This window comes from Ammospiza caudacuta, chromosome 21 (assembly GCF_027887145.1).
Source record: "Ammospiza caudacuta isolate bAmmCau1 chromosome 21, bAmmCau1.pri, whole genome shotgun sequence".
In the NCBI taxonomy this organism is placed as follows: Eukaryota; Metazoa; Chordata; class Aves; order Passeriformes; family Passerellidae; genus Ammospiza; species Ammospiza caudacuta.
The window spans coordinates 10,084,032-10,100,805 of record NC_080613.1 but is presented as its reverse complement, the minus strand read 5'-3'; the positions used below and the strand labels follow the sequence as shown (position 1 = coordinate 10,100,805).

At 53.9% G+C, this 16,774-nt stretch overlaps 3 protein-coding genes across 4 annotated transcripts in view; 2 read left to right on the top strand and 1 right to left on the bottom strand.

Annotated features, from left to right (window-relative positions):
* Positions 1 to 2,674: 2,674 nt before the first annotated feature.
* On the top strand, positions 2,675 to 11,559 carry DPH7 (diphthamide biosynthesis 7). The gene is made up of 9 exons (XM_058818285.1): positions 2,675 to 2,847; positions 3,456 to 3,592; positions 4,025 to 4,112; positions 4,790 to 4,884; positions 6,417 to 6,583; positions 7,382 to 7,454; positions 8,247 to 8,312; positions 8,468 to 8,640; positions 9,667 to 11,559. Exons 1-9 carry the CDS (start codon positions 2,710 to 2,712, stop codon positions 10,275 to 10,277), a joined length of 1,548 nt encoding a protein of 515 aa, XP_058674268.1. The 5' UTR covers positions 2,675 to 2,709; the 3' UTR covers positions 10,278 to 11,559.
* Positions 11,560 to 12,977: 1,418 nt separating this feature from the next.
* Positions 12,978 to 13,948, bottom strand: MRPL41 (mitochondrial ribosomal protein L41). Its single transcript, XM_058818344.1, has one exon. The coding sequence runs from the start codon at positions 13,625 to 13,627 to the stop codon at positions 13,220 to 13,222; it is 408 nt and encodes a 135-aa protein (XP_058674327.1). The 5' UTR covers positions 13,628 to 13,948; the 3' UTR covers positions 12,978 to 13,219.
* Positions 13,949 to 14,177: 229 nt separating this feature from the next.
* Positions 14,178 to 16,774, top strand: part of PNPLA7 (patatin like phospholipase domain containing 7) — a 135,761-nt gene continuing 133,164 nt past the window's right edge. For both annotated transcript variants that reach the window (XM_058818113.1, XM_058818112.1), the window contains exons 1-2: positions 14,178 to 14,252; positions 15,168 to 15,202. In XM_058818113.1, the coding sequence (XP_058674096.1) occupies positions 14,234 to 14,252; positions 15,168 to 15,202 (54 nt within the window). In that variant the 5' untranslated portion in view covers positions 14,178 to 14,233. The remainder of the gene's footprint in view (positions 14,253 to 15,167; positions 15,203 to 16,774) is intronic.

Sequence of the window (16,774 nt, the reverse complement as noted above, 5' to 3'; positions counted from 1 at the left end):
GGAGGTGCTTGGGGAATTCCTGATCCCAGGGGCTGTGGGAGGGTGGGGTACAGCAGGAGGGGAGATGCCCACAGGGTTAAAGGCTGTGGGACCAACCCAAGTGGAAAGAAAGGGCCCAGACATCCTGCAGAGGCTCAGGGAGATAAGAGGGAGATAACAACACCTGGGTGCGTGATCTGTGCCCCCAGACTGTCCCTGTGCCCCAGGAGAGAAGTGGCCATGGGGATTTTGAATCTTGGGGACTGCAGTGAACACATCCCTGCCCGCTGGATCAGTGATCAGTGATTCTGGCAGCTCTTGGCATGCACAAACACCTTCCCTCTCAGTGAGGAGGGCCGGAAGGGAGCTTGAAGGTGGCAGCTCCCCAAGGCACCCCAGAGCATGGAGCTCGTGTAAGGGCCCTCCTGACCCACAGAGAACCCTGCTGGCCAGGGATAGCTCTACATTTAAAACCCCAGGATTGGAGTCATTTATCTGGGAGCAGACCTGGACAGTTCTGATCAAGAATTGATTTTCCAAGGGCTTCCCCCTGATGGAGATGTTCTTCATCCAGGTTGTTTCCTGCAGGGAAATGTAGTAAATCCAGCTCAGGGCAGGAGGCTGCAGCGTTCCTGGCTGTAACAGAGGGCTGCACATCCCCTGTAAACACTGAAATGTTGGTACAGGCACCTTCCAGTGCTCCTCCCTATCCAAGTAGGATGGTATCACCAATCCCAACAGGCAGAAAACACAACTGGAAATCCTGGCTGGGCTAAGGAACACCAAATATGAAATATGGTGGATTGTAGGTCTTGGTGTTCTGATACTGGGACCTTGAAAACACCATCTGGTTATGGTCTTAGTTTTCCTTTGTGACTTAATTTTAAATGAAACTCGTGGTAAAAGGAGCAGCTGAAAGACTGAAAATGCTTATGGAGGCATGGAGATGGTGTAAGACACCACATGGGCCAGGAGCAAAGCTTCACCACCCAGCAAAACAGCACTGAGAGCAAAAGGAGGCTGGTGTGATTAAACAGGAGCATGTGGGATACTCAGAGTAAGAAGAAATCCTTGGTAAACTGAACTTGCGTCCAAATGTAAGAGATGGAAAGAATAACATTTGGCAGGCGAAATGTAGAACAAGCAAAGAAGCAAACCAACCCGGCAAAATAATGCAAAGAAAAATGAATATAAGGAATGTTCAAGTCATAAAACTTGTATGAGTGGTTTTGAAAAAATCAGGAGCAGGGGGACTGCTGGAGTCAGCAGAGACTGATGCACAGCAAAGGGAAGGGCTGACCTGAGGATGAAAGCTTTAGCAGAAGAAAATCCAGTGACTTGTTTGCATGTGTGTTCCCTGTGAAAGAGCTGGTGGAGTTCACACAGGAATACTCCATATGGAGAGCTCCACGGGGAATCTGCTCGGAGCAGGAGTGCTGGCAGGAGAGATGGAAGTTCAGCTGAACTGAGCAGCAGCAAGCGGCCAGGAGCAGACGGTGCCACCTACGGCTCCGAGGGAGCTCAGGGACCAACTAGCCGAGCTCCCAGCTGGGATGGCGACCTCTCCCTTGGTACAATGGCACAGCAAATGGCACAGCAGCTTCTGGAAGGAATTTCAAACTACAGACACCTGCACTTGGTGAATTCATGGATGCTGTGATGCAGCACCAATGGCTGAATACCGAGGAGGAGTCACTGTGGGTTCTGTACAGGGAAATCAGCTTCAAAACTTTACTGGGATTGCTTCAATTCCAGGCATCATACAAGCAGGGATTTGGTTGGGGCAGTTTGAACTGCATTTAATGATGACTTTGCTCAAGGCACTTAAGGAAGAAAAGCTGCTGGTCAAAAAGGGAAATGTCACAAAGACAACTGTGTAAAAGACAGGAAAGGAAGAGTAGAAGGGAGGGTTTTTATGGTGGTGGGAAGTAAAGAGCTGGATGTCCAGTATATTAAAAAAATAGCAAAAAGGTAATGTATAATGAAACTGACAAATCCACTGATGATATTATTCAGTGTAATGATAATAAAGGCTGAGTGAACTGCAGAAGGATGCTATGAGACAGTGGGAGATGAAATTCAGTGTCAATAAATGTAGGGTTGGTTATCGGAAAGCAGCAAACGGCCCGGCCTGGGCTGATTTCACTCAGGAACGAGACCTTTGGGTCTGCAGGGCTTCGGCCAGGGAGCAGCGGCAATGCAGGCTCCGGGAGAGCGCAGGGAGCGGCACCGCGCTGGGAACGGCAGCGGGCGCATCCGAGCTGCGGGACCCGCCCTGAGCCGGCGACAGGACCGAGGGGAGAGGGAAAGGACCGAGGGGAGAGGGAAAGGCTCAGGGCAGCGCCCAGGAGCGCTCCGAGCCCCGGAACAGCGGCACCAGCCCGGGTGTGCTCGGGAAGGGCCGGGCTGGGGGATGGCGAGGAAAGGCTGATCCCGGATTTCCCTCGTGAGCGGCTGCCGGGTTCAGGGCAGGGATCCCTCCCGGGGGGGCGCTGGAGCCGCAGCCCCTTCCCTCGGCAAGGACGCATCGGGCGGGAGCTCGGGCAGGCGAGAAGAGTCCCCGTACCCCAGCCGGAGCCCCGCGTGTGAGAACAGCCCGGCCGGGGGAAGAGGCGGCTCCAGGGGCAGCTCCGCCCCGGGCCCGCCCTGACCGGGAAGCAGACGGGGCCGGCCCCGCCTCCCCGGAGCCTCCCGGGAGCCGCCCCGGCGGCGCAGCAGGGCCCGGCCGCGATGGCCGCGCCGTGCAGGACGCGCACGCTGCAGGTGGTGGACACGGAGTTCAGCGCGGACGCCGTGGAGTGGTGCCCGGTGGAGGGCTGGCACAGCATCCTGGCCTGCGGCACCTACCACCTGCGCCCGCCCGAGCAGGTGAGCCCGGCCCCGGCCCCGCTCCGGGGCGAGCCCGCGTCCCCATCCCCGCCCGGTGCCGTTCCAGGGCGAACTCCCATCCCCGTCTCTGCCCGGTACCGCTCCGGTGCCAGCCCCGGCCCCATCCCCGCCTCTGCCCGCTACCGCTCCGGGGCCAGCCCCGGCCCCATCCCCGTCTCTGCCCAGTACCTCTCCGGGGCCAGCCCCGGCCCCATCCCCGTCTCTGCCCAGTACCTCTCCGGGGAGAGCCCCGGCCCCATCCCCGCCTCTGCCCAGTACCGCTCTGGGAAGAGCCCCGGCCCCATCGCTGGCCGACACCGCAGCAGGGCGAACCCAGGTCCCCGCCCGGCCCCGCATCCCCGTCCCCGGTTCTGCCCTTCCCCGCCGCGGGGCCGTGCCTTGTCCCAGCTGGGGCGGCTCGAGGGGGTCAGAGGGGCCTCTCCGGTGAGCGTGGCTGCCTCCCGTCATCCCTTCTCTCCTTTCATTCCCCGAGGCTGGGACTGCACAAGAGGCAGCCTCAGCCCTGCCCTCGCTCCGAGCAGGATCTCCAGGAAGGAGGCAGAAGCGCGGCTGAGCTTGCCCCGTTCTTTCCCGTGTTTTTGCCACAGAGCAATTCCCGGGGGAGCAGCGGGGCCTGTGACCGGACGGGGCGGCTCTACCTGTACCACTACAACGAGGAGCAGCCCTACATCCCTCTGACCGAGATCCAGCGCATCGACACGGCCGCCATCCTGGACATCAAATGGTAACTCTGGCCCGGCCAGGCTCGGTGCCGCCACAGCACGCTCTGCTCCTCCCGGGATCCTTTTTTGGCATGGCAGCAACAGCAATAGTTACTAATGGAACAGTTCCTGACTTCTCAGAAGGAAATACTTTCCAGTTTGTTCCAATGAGCAAAGACTGCCTTGTTTCTCTTTTATACTTTCTGCTTACTGGACTCGTCATGACTTTGTACCTCATTTATTTATATAATAACATATAGTAGATCTCCCTTGTACAGAATCCTCTCCTTGCAGGTGTGTGGGAACTTGAGGAGCCTTAGATTTTCTTAATGTAAGATTTTTTTTTAGTTACGTACCTTCTCCTTGTGCATGTTGGAATGAAAGTTATGGCTTTGCTCTATTCCTAAAATACGAGAAAGATGGACATTGGAGACTTGTTTAACTTGATCTTTTAGGTGCCACATTCCTGTTGCAGAACATCCCATGGCTGGCATTGCAAACTCCACAGGTGCTGTGGAATTTTTCCACCTGACTGGAAGTGAGGTGGGTGGATGCAGTGCCTGCTGCTGCTGAAGCTGTTTTAAGCCATGTTTGCTACATCTCTGCATTTACTGGTAGTGTGTATAGGCTTGCAGGAAAGCTGGTTTCCATGGCTTCCTCAGCATGCTTAGCTTTTTAAATACTTCTTTTGTCCTCTGATAATGTTTGTCATAAATTCTATGAACTTGTTCATGGTGCCAGAGAGCTGGGCTGGGCTCTACCCATCTGCAAGTCAGGGAGGGGAGGCAGGAAGAGGGAACAAGCAAACCCTGGAAACAAGTATGGCCTGACTGGGAAACATCAGAAAGTGCAAAGCTGGTAAAAACAGGGAGGATTTTTGGAGTGGGGTGAGAGAAGAGGGTGATCAGAGCCACTCTCACAGAGTGTAAGGGAATTCAGCAGTCAGGTCACCACTTCTGCTGCACTTCATTGCTTCCTGAGAAGCAGCAGAGTTTAAGGGGGGTTTGGTGGGAGATGAGCAGCAGAAGGGTGGGATCCTGTGTGTGCACGTTTGCCCCTCAGCCAGCACTGGATGATTGTACAGTGCTGTGGCACATTTCATTGCTTCTTTACTGTGGGACCCTCATTTGCTCATCAGTCTGTGGAAAACCTGCTCTGGGAAGCAGTGCACTTGTCATTATGTGCCTGCTGTCTTAATGCAGTGCTTTTGTTTCCAGTAGAAGAACAGCTGCATGTTGGAGCCACGCTTCAGGGTGGATCTCGGGGCACAGCGCCTGGCCCTGTCCTTGGACTGGTCCACTGGACGAGAGCAGTGGTGAGGATGGGAGAGGGAGGCTGGGGCTGCACCCAGGGTGTGGGGGACAGCTTCAGGAGAAGTTGAGGGCTTGGATGAAGCAGTCTTTAGTGGTTTTGACTTTCTGGATCCCAGCTGGCTCCCTGGCCCTGCTCTAGAAGTTGCTCTTTCCAGAGTAAGGGTAACAAGAACACAAACAGTGTGGCCACTGGAACAGGAGCAGAGACTAATCCAACAACAAATGGGAGGTTGTGCTTTGGGGAATGGCAGCAGGTGAGTCAGGGATGTGTCCTCTGCTGCCTTTGTTAAAAGGAAGGACCAGAATGGGATGCAAATGAAGAACAGCTGAAATTTTAGTGTGGAGTTATCCTTAAGAACTGCTAATAATAGCGCATGTAGGAAGTTTAATCATGGGTTAGTGAGAAACAGGAGAGAATTGGTGTGGAAGTGGCTCCTTCTTCTCTCAACTGCTCATACATGAGATTTCAGAAATGGCATTGCTGTGTGAAATGAGCTGAACTAGCTGTACCTTGAAGGGGGGGAGGGGTTCATGTATTCTGTAGGTGCAGAGTGGTGCCTTGGGTGTGAGGCTGGAAACCTGGGGGATCAGGCAGTCATTGCTTAATGCTGTAGGGCAAATTTGCTAATTAAAGCCATTTCTGTGTGTGTTAATGTGTTAATGAGTAAGTAGAATTGCCAGTTAGACTTCCTTCTTACATTCCTCCTTTATTTTGTCTCTGTCCTTCATGATAAATGATTGTTGCCATGATGAAATGCCCCTTTAAACCTGTCATTGTTGTCACTTGAGAGAACAGTAACTTCTCCTAGAAGCCAAATGTCCATTGTTCACATCTCTGCAGGAAGGGGGTGGCCCTGTATCTCTTATGTGGCAATTTGGGAGATTCAAATTTTGGGAGTGTGGTTGAATAATTTGATACAGAACTGGAAAGAAGCCCCAGGCCACCAAAGCAGTGCCTGCAGTTGCAGGTAACCAAACAGAAGGGACCTAGCTCATGTCAGGGAATGGCAGAAAATCTGTGCTCTGGGAATTGCAAAACATTTGCCAGTGCTCCAAGGTCATTGTGTCTAGAAACTGTAACTGTACTGTGGCACAGGAAGAGAGCAGGAAAGGTCAGGATCAGCTTTGGCTTTCAGTGATAGCAAAGAAATAAAACATCTCTTTGTACTCCAGAAGAGGGAAGAGGCTCTGAAAGGGCATTGTCAGTCTGACTTGGAGGAAAAAAAAAAAAAAAAGAACCCTCTTCACATGGAATTTGTTTATTGATGTACTGTGAACCATGTAAGAAGTCTGCATCTCTGAGAAAGATGAGAGCCAGTAGTGGTTCTTTCCCTGACCTGGGTGTGAGTGGTTGCTCCCTGTGAGAGCAGGGAGTGGCAGAAACTGGGGCAGGTGATTTTAAGATGAAGCTGGAAAGAATTGTATGAATGTGTCATTGCTGGCACCATGCTGCCAGTCTCTGCCAGTGTTTATTTGAATTGAAATATTTGATTGTGGCAGTAATTCCCAATGTTTTTTGTGTACCCTGCTGTAGTGGATGTCCTTTAAGAGTGATCAGCAGTGATTCAGAGGGGAAGCTGAATCTTTTCTCCATAGATGAATCTGCTCCTTCTGTGCATGTCCTGAACCAGTGGGAAGCTCACAAATTTGAGGCCTGGATTGCTGCTTTTAATTACTGGGACATTGATATTGTGTATTCAGGTCTGTATGGGCTGGGAATCCCCTTGGGGGCTGTTGGGGAGGGGCCCCTTGTTTGGGGATGTGTTCCTTTGGGTTTTACTTGCCAGGGTTGGGTGAGCTGCTTGCATCACCCCTTGGCAGAGCTGGGTCCTCTGATTAGGGGTGAAAGGCTTCTTTTCTTGATGGTGGAAAGGGGTTGGAAGCTGTACTCTGAAAACTGTATTTTGGGTGACTATTGGTGAAAAAGATTATATCCTCCTGCAGTATGCTAAGAGCCAGAGAGCTCTTTGAGTCCAGTCTTTATGACTTCTGTTATTTTTCTTACCAAAGAGGAGGCTACCACCATATTGCCACCACTTGTGTTTTCTGTGGCGATGAGCATTGGGAGCCTGATGTGATTTTTTTGTGTGTCTCTTAAATTCTGAGAGATCCCAGGGCTGGAAAGCATCAGCTCTGTGTCACAGACCGCCCTGAGCAGGAAGGGACCACCAGGATCATCAATCCAACCCAGCCCCCCCAGCAGCCCCACCCTGGGCACCCCTGGCAGCGCTGCCCAAAGGCTCCTGGAGCTCTGGCAGCCTCGGGGCCGTGCCCATTCCCTGGGCAGCCTGGGCAGTGCCAGCACCCTCTGGGGGCAGAGCCTTGCCCTGAGCTCCAGCCTGAGCTGCCCTGGCCCAGCCCCAGCCGTGCCCTGGCTCCTGTCCCTGTCCCAGAGCAGAGATGGGAGCTGCCCCTCGGGAGGAGCTGCAGCCCCCTGGCACTGCTTTGCCCCGTGCTCAGGGCTGGTGCTGAGGGTCACAGTGTTTTGTCCCTGGGCAGGAGGGGATGACAGCCTGCTCAAGGGCTGGGACACCAGGTGCAGTCCGGAGGCTCCAGTCTTCACCAGCAGGAGGTGAGTGAGACCTGTCCATGCCCAGCCCTGCAGCAGTGGGGTGGGAACACTCGCTGCTGCCCTGCCCCTGGCCAAGCCACTGAATTCGGACATGTGCAGTGATAGTGGGTCCTGGTTCTGCCTCCCTTGGGAAATGGAGGCATCTATTTGTTTCAACCTTAAGTTGTTCTGATGAAAGAAACTTTCTTCTCTTTGTCCTTTAACACATTAAACCAAGTGCTGACGTCCACATGTGAAGAAGGTGGTAGTTTCTTTCTAAAAAAGGATGATCCTGATGTACACTTTTATTTTGGCAATTTTTGTGTGTGTTAAATTTGGATATAATGGAATGTGTTTTAGAAAATTTTTTTTCTCCACTGTTTAGTTGTTTGAAGTGATCTCTTTTCTATCTTATTAAAAAAAAAAAATGGTTAAAACAATATACACAGCTCTCCAGTGGAATTCTGTATGTAAACTTAAATTACACTGGGGACTATTGTTATGGAAATACTAATTTTAGGAGTAAAGTTTCCTGGGAATGGAGTTGTTCTGCTGGAATTCTTAGGGCCTTTGAGCAGCAGTTTATGGGGTAAATATTACTAGAAAATACTTGTGCTGAGAGATGGTGTGAGTAGGAGTTTTGTCCCTGGGAGGGCTGATGGACTCTGTAGATGAAACTCTGCTTGGGTAGGTCACTGGACTGAAATTTAGAGCTTACCTCTCCTGAGACACCTTGATGAAATAATGTGGACTGAAAATCCTTTAAATTCAAGGAAGAAGCCCTTCTCCAAGTGCTGTCTCTTCCCCCTGCAGACATTCCATGGGTGTGTGCAGCATCCAGTGCAGTCCCCACCGGGAGAATCTCCTGGCCACAGGCAGGTGAGTCCCTTCCAGCTCTCCCCTGGTGTGCCAGCCCTGGTTGTGCTGCTGCCTCTGCAGAAACTCCATGTGGTGCAGAGCATGTGGCCTTTCCTACCTCTGTTCTGTGCCCTGACCTGGCTGTGCTTTTCTGCCTGTTGGTGTTGTGTCCCCAGCTATGATGAGCACGTGCTGCTGTGGGACACCAGGAACATGAGGCAGCCTCTGGCTGACACCCACGTGGAAGGGGGGGTGTGGAGGCTGAAGTGGCACCCCACGTGTGACTTTGTGCTCCTGGCAGCCTGCATGCAGAGCGGCTTCAAGATCCTGGACTGCCGTGGGAGCCTGGGTGAGTGTCTGGGGACAGAGGTGCTGCAGGGCTGCTCTGGGGAGCAGAGGTGCTGCTGTGCTCCTTTGCTGCCCCCAGGGTCATGGGGAGCTCCAGCTCCTGCTGGAATGTCTGAGATGGTGTTAACAGCCATAGGTTCTGTTCCAGTTTGAGGGAACTTCCAGCTTTTCCACATCTGGGCACTCTCTTGGCCTGCTTGGTTGTGCCAAGGCCCTGTCACTGTCTGTTTGTGTCTAAATGTCTTGTAACTTTTTTTTCATGGAGGAAAGCCTTTGTGTTTGGTGTGAGGGCACAGCCACTCTGGGTTTGTGTGCATTGTGATGGTTCAGAGAGGTTCTGACTGTCAGGTGGTGCTTGCCTGTTAGCAGGAGTCCCTGACCTGCAGGGGAGTCAGTTACTGCCTCAGGAAGGAAGTGCTCTGCAGCCTGGTTAATCCAGAATAACATCAATAAGCCCTTCATGTGAATGATGAGGTACTTCACGGTGGAAAAGCTGTTTGCATTCACATCACAAATGCAGTCTGACAGAGGATGGTTGGGTTCCTGGGATCTCCAGACCTTGGGCAGACCAACAGCTTAGGAAATGAGGATGGCATTTCTGTGTGGGGGAGGAAGGAACTCACTGTGAGGGTCAGATGCTGCAAGCTGACAGGAAGAACATCTGCAGTGTGTTAATAACCAGAACCTGGCAATCCCCCAGGTGTGTTCATGGCTCAGTGGAGGTTGTGGTGTGACCAGTCTGGTCTGTTTTGAGCCTTTGTAGGCACTTTGAATAGTGATGCCCTTTAATCTCATGCATGTTAAACCCTCTTCTCCTCTGCTACTGACCCAGGAGGAACCATTAAGAGATGGCTGAAAAATGTTCAGTACCTCATTCCTCCTGCTTCACTCAGTGGTGAAAAAGGGAATAACCAGAGAACTCTTCCCATGAGACACAGCCAGTGCTGGAGTGGCTGCTGAGCACTCTGCCACAACCCACAACTTGATTTCTAAGTAATTTCACTTATCTTTTTTCTTCTTTTTCAAGCTGAAAACACAGAGGAGTGTATCATCCTGTCATCCTATGTCCTGCACAATTCCTTGGCCTATGGGGCTGACTGGTCAAGGCTGTGTCCAAGGGATTCCTTGCCTGCCAGCCAGGACCTTGCTGCTGCGTGCCAGCCTCAGGAGGAGCTCGTGGCAGCAACAGGGCAAGGAGATGAGAGGCTCAGTTTGCAGGTCCAGAACCTGAAGATAATTTATGAGTCTCCCACAGCTACTTTTGATGTAATCCTGGATGAGGAGAGTGAAAGCCCTGCTGTGGCACCCACAGGGGCATTGCCAAAGCTGGCTGGGGATGCTGGACTGCTCAGGGGCTCTGGTTTAAAGGGAGGTTTAGATTTGGCTGCCCAAGGGGCAGATCCTGGGTCAGCCAGTGGCTCTGACTCAGGAGCCAAGAGAGCCAATGGAATGGGGCTGGACAGAGGCTGTGACCCAGCCAGGTCTCCAGACAGCCCCAAGGAAATGAGCATTGTGGCCACTTGTTCTTTCTATGACAACATCCTCCATGTCTGGAAGTGGGAGATGAGCCTGGTGACCCCTCCAGATGTGCCAAGTCCCAGATCTCCATCCAAAGGAACAGCTGGAAGCCTGCATTGACCAGTCCCAATGGAAGAGGGGGAAAACTGAACTGAGAGTGAGAGCTGAACTCAATGCCCTGACTTCTGCTGGGCTTTCCCATCTCACTGCTGAGCCTGGGAGTCCTTCAGGGCCAACACTGATGGAATTCCTGATGTTTTATTTTCAGCACAGAGGGAAGCCTTTGCTCAGAGGCCTGTGGTCATGGCCAGACAGGTTTATTTAGTTTTTCCCTTCATGTCCCAGTTCCTCTCACAGGCTGCTGCTTTGTACCTCAGATCTGACCCTTCCAAGGCTGGTTTGCATTTCACAATGGATCTGTCAGGCCCCTTCCCCTCCTCCCTCACAAACCAGACTTGTTTGTGCTGCTGTGCAGACCCAGTAAGTGATCAGCAGGGTTCCTGAATGGCTCAGAAAAGCCCCTGGGCAGAGGCTGGGCTGTGTGATGGAGGAGAGCTCAGGCAGGCCAGATGCAGGGCAGTGTGCTCACAGTGATGTTTAACAGACAAGCTGTGCTTCAGAAGGAAGTGCAGACTCTGTGTGATGGGAGGTGCTGGGGGATCCTCCTTGTGAGGGTCCTGGTGCTTCTCCATCATTTTCCATCTCTCCTCACCTGCCTGCAGATTCCTTCATCATTCCCTGAGCACACCCTGGCTCAGGTAAATCCTGTAGTGACCCCACCACGTTTTAGTGCCACTCACCCACCCCCATGGCCTCTCTGTATTCAGCTCATTCTTTCTGCTCTCCACAGAGCCACCTTTAGGTCCAAAGTCAAGCTCAGTTTATAAAAGGTGAACAGCTTTAAGATCAAAACCTCCAAAAAGTATAAGTGGTGTTTCTTGACATCTTTTTAAATTTAAAGTAAGTACAGAAACCAAAATCTTAACAGCATTGCCCTAACTACCTCCAGGAATGGCTGCAGGATTTCTCATGGTTGCTCCATCAGCTCTCTTTTTTCACTGTGAAACATCAGCAAAACCCTTTCTGGAACATTTCTCTACTCCTAGAAACAAAAGACCAGTTTAAACTAGATCAGTAACCTTTAGCTTGCACGGTTTGTCTTTGAGGGTCCTAAAGAATGAGTTGTGTGGAGGGAAAGAAACACCAGCAACAGGTCTCTGTGTAACAGTGCTGCAGCTAAAAGAGGTGCAGCAGATGAGAACTTTGCTGCTTTGTAACCCCCTTCTCAAGGGTGAATGTGTATTTTAGCAAACATTCTGGAGCACTGTTACATGAAGATTCATATTAGTAATGAAAACAAGAGCTTTTGCTAAAGAAAAAGCTATTTTTGGATGTTTCTAAAATAAAGCCGATATAAGCAATTTATCTTTTTCTGGTTGAGTTTTAAAAATCAAGTTACTTGACAGTCCTTGTGAGGACCTCCTGCCCTGGCCTGGGACACCTGGGGCTCCAGGGGTGGAGATTCTTTGGGAGGCAGAGCGGACAGCCAGTTTCCTGGGAAAGCCGAGGGTGTGTCCCTGTGTCTGTGTGAAAGGTTGTAATGGCTTTTATTGCCCTGTCAGAGCAGGGAACAGCCCCAGGGCAGCGAGGCTGGAGAGTGACACCCACTGGGACAAGCCCGGTTTGGGCTTTGGGCTGACGGTTTCCTCCCGGCTCATTTAGGTGGCCTGGAAAGGCCCAGGGATGGCCTTGAAGAGCCGGCGCTTCAAAGCACGAGGAGAGACTTCTGATCTTGTCTCGGTCTCGGTGTTTATTAATTGTTTATCTAAAAGATTTTCTTTCAGCCCGACAGAGGTCTGCACAGCAAGCCAGCCATGGGCACACTCTGCAAGCCCCCGGGCGGTCACTTATCTTTATACCCGAAGTTACGTGTACAATATTTATCATTTTTCCCCAATACCTTCTACCCTTATTAACCGGTGCACTTTTAGTAATAACCAATCCCAAAGTGCCACCACCACCACAGAAGATGGAGGCCAAGAAGAAGAAGAAGAAGGACAGGACACGCCCCAATTCCTCCATCTTACTTCTTTAGACCCCCCTGTACCAAAATCCTAAACCCTGTGTTTTACACTCTAACTAACTTATCCCTTCACCATTCACCCAGTGAATTCCTCCCATCCTCATACAGGTCTCATCTCCTGTGTAGGATCAAAATCCTGCCACCAGACACTTCTGGCAACATTCCAGGATTCCCGAGCCCCCCAAGGGTGGTCTCGGCCACTCTGCGCCTCCATCCTGAGGTGCTGAGATCCCACATTGGGCCAGGCCTGGCTTTGCTCAGAGCAATGAGGATCCAGCTGTGATCTCCTTCCATGGGGTGTGAGGGAAACGATGGGGTGAAGAGCACGCTGGAAATGGCAGCAAAGGGCAGAGGATTTGCTGCTCTCCAGCCCTGCATCCCCCTCCAGGCACCTGCCAAGGCTCCCAAGGGAAGGGCTGAAAGGCCACGGCTGCCAACAGCAGCGAGGCAGTAACGGCCACATGTGTGGGACTGGTTCTGATCAGCTCCACAGGAGGGGAAAAAAGCAGAGCTCAGTTAGAAAAGCTGTTAGAAAGCCTTCCCCATCCCCAGCCAGCCCACTGTGGCTCATCCCTGTGTCACTGGGGCTGCAGCACCCCCACTCCATCACAGCCCTGCCCCGAAAATGTGGGGGTTTGAACCCCCCACACCACCCTAAGGACTCATCGGTCAGCCCTTATTACAGACTAAGTGCTCACTGATCTTCCTTTCTCCCAGAGTGAACGTTTCAGTCTTAATTTAATTTTTAAAGTTTAATTCTTCAACTTTGCAGTACTTTTTATTTAGAAACGCCATGGATTCCTCGTCCTCAGAACCCCAGGGAGGGCTCTGTTCACCAGGCACAGCTGTCTCCCAGAGCATCACCAGTCACACCGCAGATTTCAATCAGGTATCACAGAAGAACAAGGCAGAAGGATTTGCTTTGCTGCTCAGTGAGGGATCCTGTCCCGCGTTGCCCGGCGCTATCTCCGCCCGCTCCCTACCGCACGTAGTTCTTGGGGAAGAGCTGGAAGAGCTTGCCCTCCTGCGTGGGCTCGAAGCCGTACTTCTCCAGGTTGTTGGGGTCAAACGTGCCGTCCTTCACGTCCTTCTCGATGCGCGGAGCCACCAGCTGGTCAAAGAGCTGCTTGGCCGTCATGGGCGGCTCGGAGCCCTCGGGGGCGCGGTACGACACGTAGGGCCGCAGCTTGAAGCCCGTCAGGTCGGGCACGACGAACTCGGGCACCATCTCCTTGACGAGGAGGAACTTCTTGTTGCGGGTGAGCACGCCCAGCTTCTTGGCACCGCGGCCCTTGTTGTGGCTCCGCGGGCCGCGCTTGCTGGTGAACGGCGACAGGCGGTCGGCACCGCGCACCAGCCCGCGGACCAGCTGGGTCAGCAGCCCCATGCCGGGCACCGAGGGCTCAGCGGGGCTGGAACCGGGCCCTGAGGGCTCAGCGGGGCTGGAACCCGGCCCTGAGGGCTCAGCGGGGCTGGAACCGGGCCCTGAGGGCACCGGGGGCTCAGTGAGCCGGGCCGGTCCCTGAGGGCAGCCGGCAGCTCAGAGAGACCGGAGCGGTCCCTGCGGAATTAGCGAGTCCCGGAGAGCACCCGGGCGGCCCAGCGGAGGCGGAGCCGGTCCCTGCGAGCACCGGGAGCTCCCCGAACGGTGCCGGGTCCGGGCTCCCCTCACGGCCCAGAGCGGCCCCGCGGCGCTCCCGCCTCCGCACACCCCAACACCGCCCGCTCCCATTGGCCGGGCCGCGCCAGCCAATCAGCAGTGCCGGTGCTGCCCGCGCGCCGAACGGCTCCAGGGGGGTTTTTCCCGCCAATCAGCAGCGAGCGGCCCGAGGGTGGGCGGGGCCTGGCGCGGCCGCGCCCCCTGGCGGCAGCGGGCGGGGTCTGCGCTCGGCGCCCTTCGCCCCCGGCCCGGGGACCGGGAACGGCGGGGACAGGGACAGAGACCGGGGCTGGCACCGGCACCGCGACCGGCACCGCGACCGGCTCCGGGGTGATGGCAGGGGAAGGAGCAGGTGAGAGGGTGCCGGGGATCGCCGGAGCGCGGCGGCGGGCGCGGGCCTGGCGGGCTGGTGCAGCCGCGCGGTGCCCCCGGCGGTGCCGGTGCCCCAGGCCCGGCGGGAGGAGTTGCTGTTGTTGTTGTTGTTGTTGCTGTTGTTGTTGCTGTTGTTGTTGTCTTGTTCGTAGCCCTTGTACCAAGCTCCAGCCTGGCGGAACCGGGACGGGAGAGTGACCCCGGTCCAGCCGGGACAGCGAGCCGGGGCTGGCCGGGAGAGTGACCCGGGTCCGGCCGGGAGAGCACCCGGGTCCGGCCGGGGGTGCCCATGAGGGTGACCCGCGGTCGGTGCCGGTCCCTGCCCGGGCCGGATCGGGGCTGTTGTCCCCGGGCTGTCCCCGAGCAGGGTCGGTGCTGTCACCGGGCTGTCCCCGAGCTGTCTCCGGGCTGTCCCCGGGCAGGGTCGGGGCCGTGACCAGGCAGGGTCAGTGCTGTCCCCGAACTGTCCCCGGGGCTGTCCCCAGGCAGGGTCGGTGTTGTCCCCGAGCTGTCCCCGCTCTGTCCCGTCCCGCGGGGCCGTCCCGGTGTTCGCTCTCCGTAGGGACCGGCGCTGGCTCCGGCCGTGCCGCCGGGCACGGGGCTCTCCCGCCGGGCACGGGGCTCTCCCGCCGGGCACGGGGCTCTCCCGCAGCTCTCTCGGTGTGCAGCGGCTCCCGGGGCGCTCCTGCCGGGATCCCCGTGCTGTGGAGGTTCTTCGGGAGAGTCCCGGCCCCCAGCGCTTCACTGCTGGGTTTTATTGCTCAGCACACAGGGAGGATAAAGTTAAAAAGTTATTGCTCCTCTTGTGTTGTTCAAGAGTTTGCATGGGAAGCTGCGGTCATCTCTTAACTCAGTCTTCTCTTTGTTTTTGTCTTTGCTCCTGCTGCTCCTCCAGACATGGATGAAGGAGACAATAACACCAGCCTTCAGGTACAATATGCTTTGCTCTTATTTTTGGACTTATTTATTTCTCTGTGAGTGTTTCCAGAAGCTGAAAGCAGCTGTGCCTAATTTGATAGCATTTTGGGACCATGCCTTTAGGTGCTTTTACTTTGAAAGAGCCTTTCCTGCTGGGAGTTTTATCCTTTCAAACTTTTGAGGATTGGTCCCATTTTATTGAGTGTGTTGTGTGTGTTTTATTTCTTGCAGACCATTCATGCTCTGCTTCATATTCTAAACTGTTTTAATAATACTATGATCTAAATACTTCATTAATATATATTTCTTCATTTATATACAATAAAGGATTGTATATAGTATTTTATACATTAGTATACAATACTTCATTTAAATACATTTTTATCCTAAAGAAGGAGGAATTGCAGAATTCTGGCAAACTGCACTTCTTACTTTTGTTTTTAATCACACATGTGAAACTCACAGGCCAAAAAGGCACATGATGCTTTCCCTAGTTGTGAAAAACAAACCCCATGAGAGGAAATAGTTCTCAACTGAAAAACACACACAATGTACTTGTACACAGCTAACAACGTTTTGTGAAAATCCAGGTTCTGTAGTCAAAACAAGGCATGGGTGTCTCTGAGCTGTGAGGAAGCCTTGTGTTTGGGCTAATCCCAATTTTCAGTCCTTGTTTTCAGGGCTGATAAGCCTTTCCCTCCCCTGCCTGCCCAGGGAATGTGTCAGTGTTTGCCTTGGACTGCAGTGAGGAGTGGCTGGACTCTCAGCAGCGCTGGGTGCTGGACCCTGGATGGGTGTGAGCTGCACTTGTGGGGCTGCTGCATGTTTGCACTGGTTGCTGCTCAGCCCTGAGTTTCCTTGAGTTAAGGAAACCTGGACAGCAGGAAGCAGAGGGACAGGACAAGGGGGAATGGCCCCCTTGTCTTTCTGTGCTCAGGGAATGATGAAGGAATCTGCAGGCAGGTGAGGAGTGATGGAAAATGATGGAGAAGCACCAGGACCCTCACAAGGAGGATCCCCCAGCACCTCCCATCACACAGAGTCTGCACTTCCTTCTGAAGCACAGCTTGTCTGTTAAACATCACTGTGAGCACACTGCCCTGCATCTGGCCTGCCTGAGCTCTCCTCCATCACACAGCCCAGCCTCTGCCCAGGGGCTTTTCTGAGCCATTCAGGAACCCTGCTGATCACTTACTGGGTCTGCACAGCAGCACAAACAAGTCTGGTTTGTGAGGGAGGAGGGGAAGGGGCCTGACAGATCCATTGTGAAATGCAAACCAGCCTTGGAAGGGTCAGATCTGAGGTAGAAAGCAGCAAAGCTCTTTGTGCCAGTCCATGCTCTGGGCTCATGTTCACGTGCAGGGAGGCCCTGCAGGGTGGTCCCACAGGTGTTGCCTTCAATGAGAGGAAATTTTGAGGGTTTCCTGGGTTGGGGTGCTGAGCAGAGCCCTCCTCAGAGAGGAGCTGCCCTGGTGACTCGGCTGTGACCTCATTCCTGCCCCGGAGCTGTCACTGCACTCACTGGCACAGCTCAGGTGTCTGCTCAGCTCAGCCTGGCTGCTTTGCTTCCTCTGCTTGTCCACA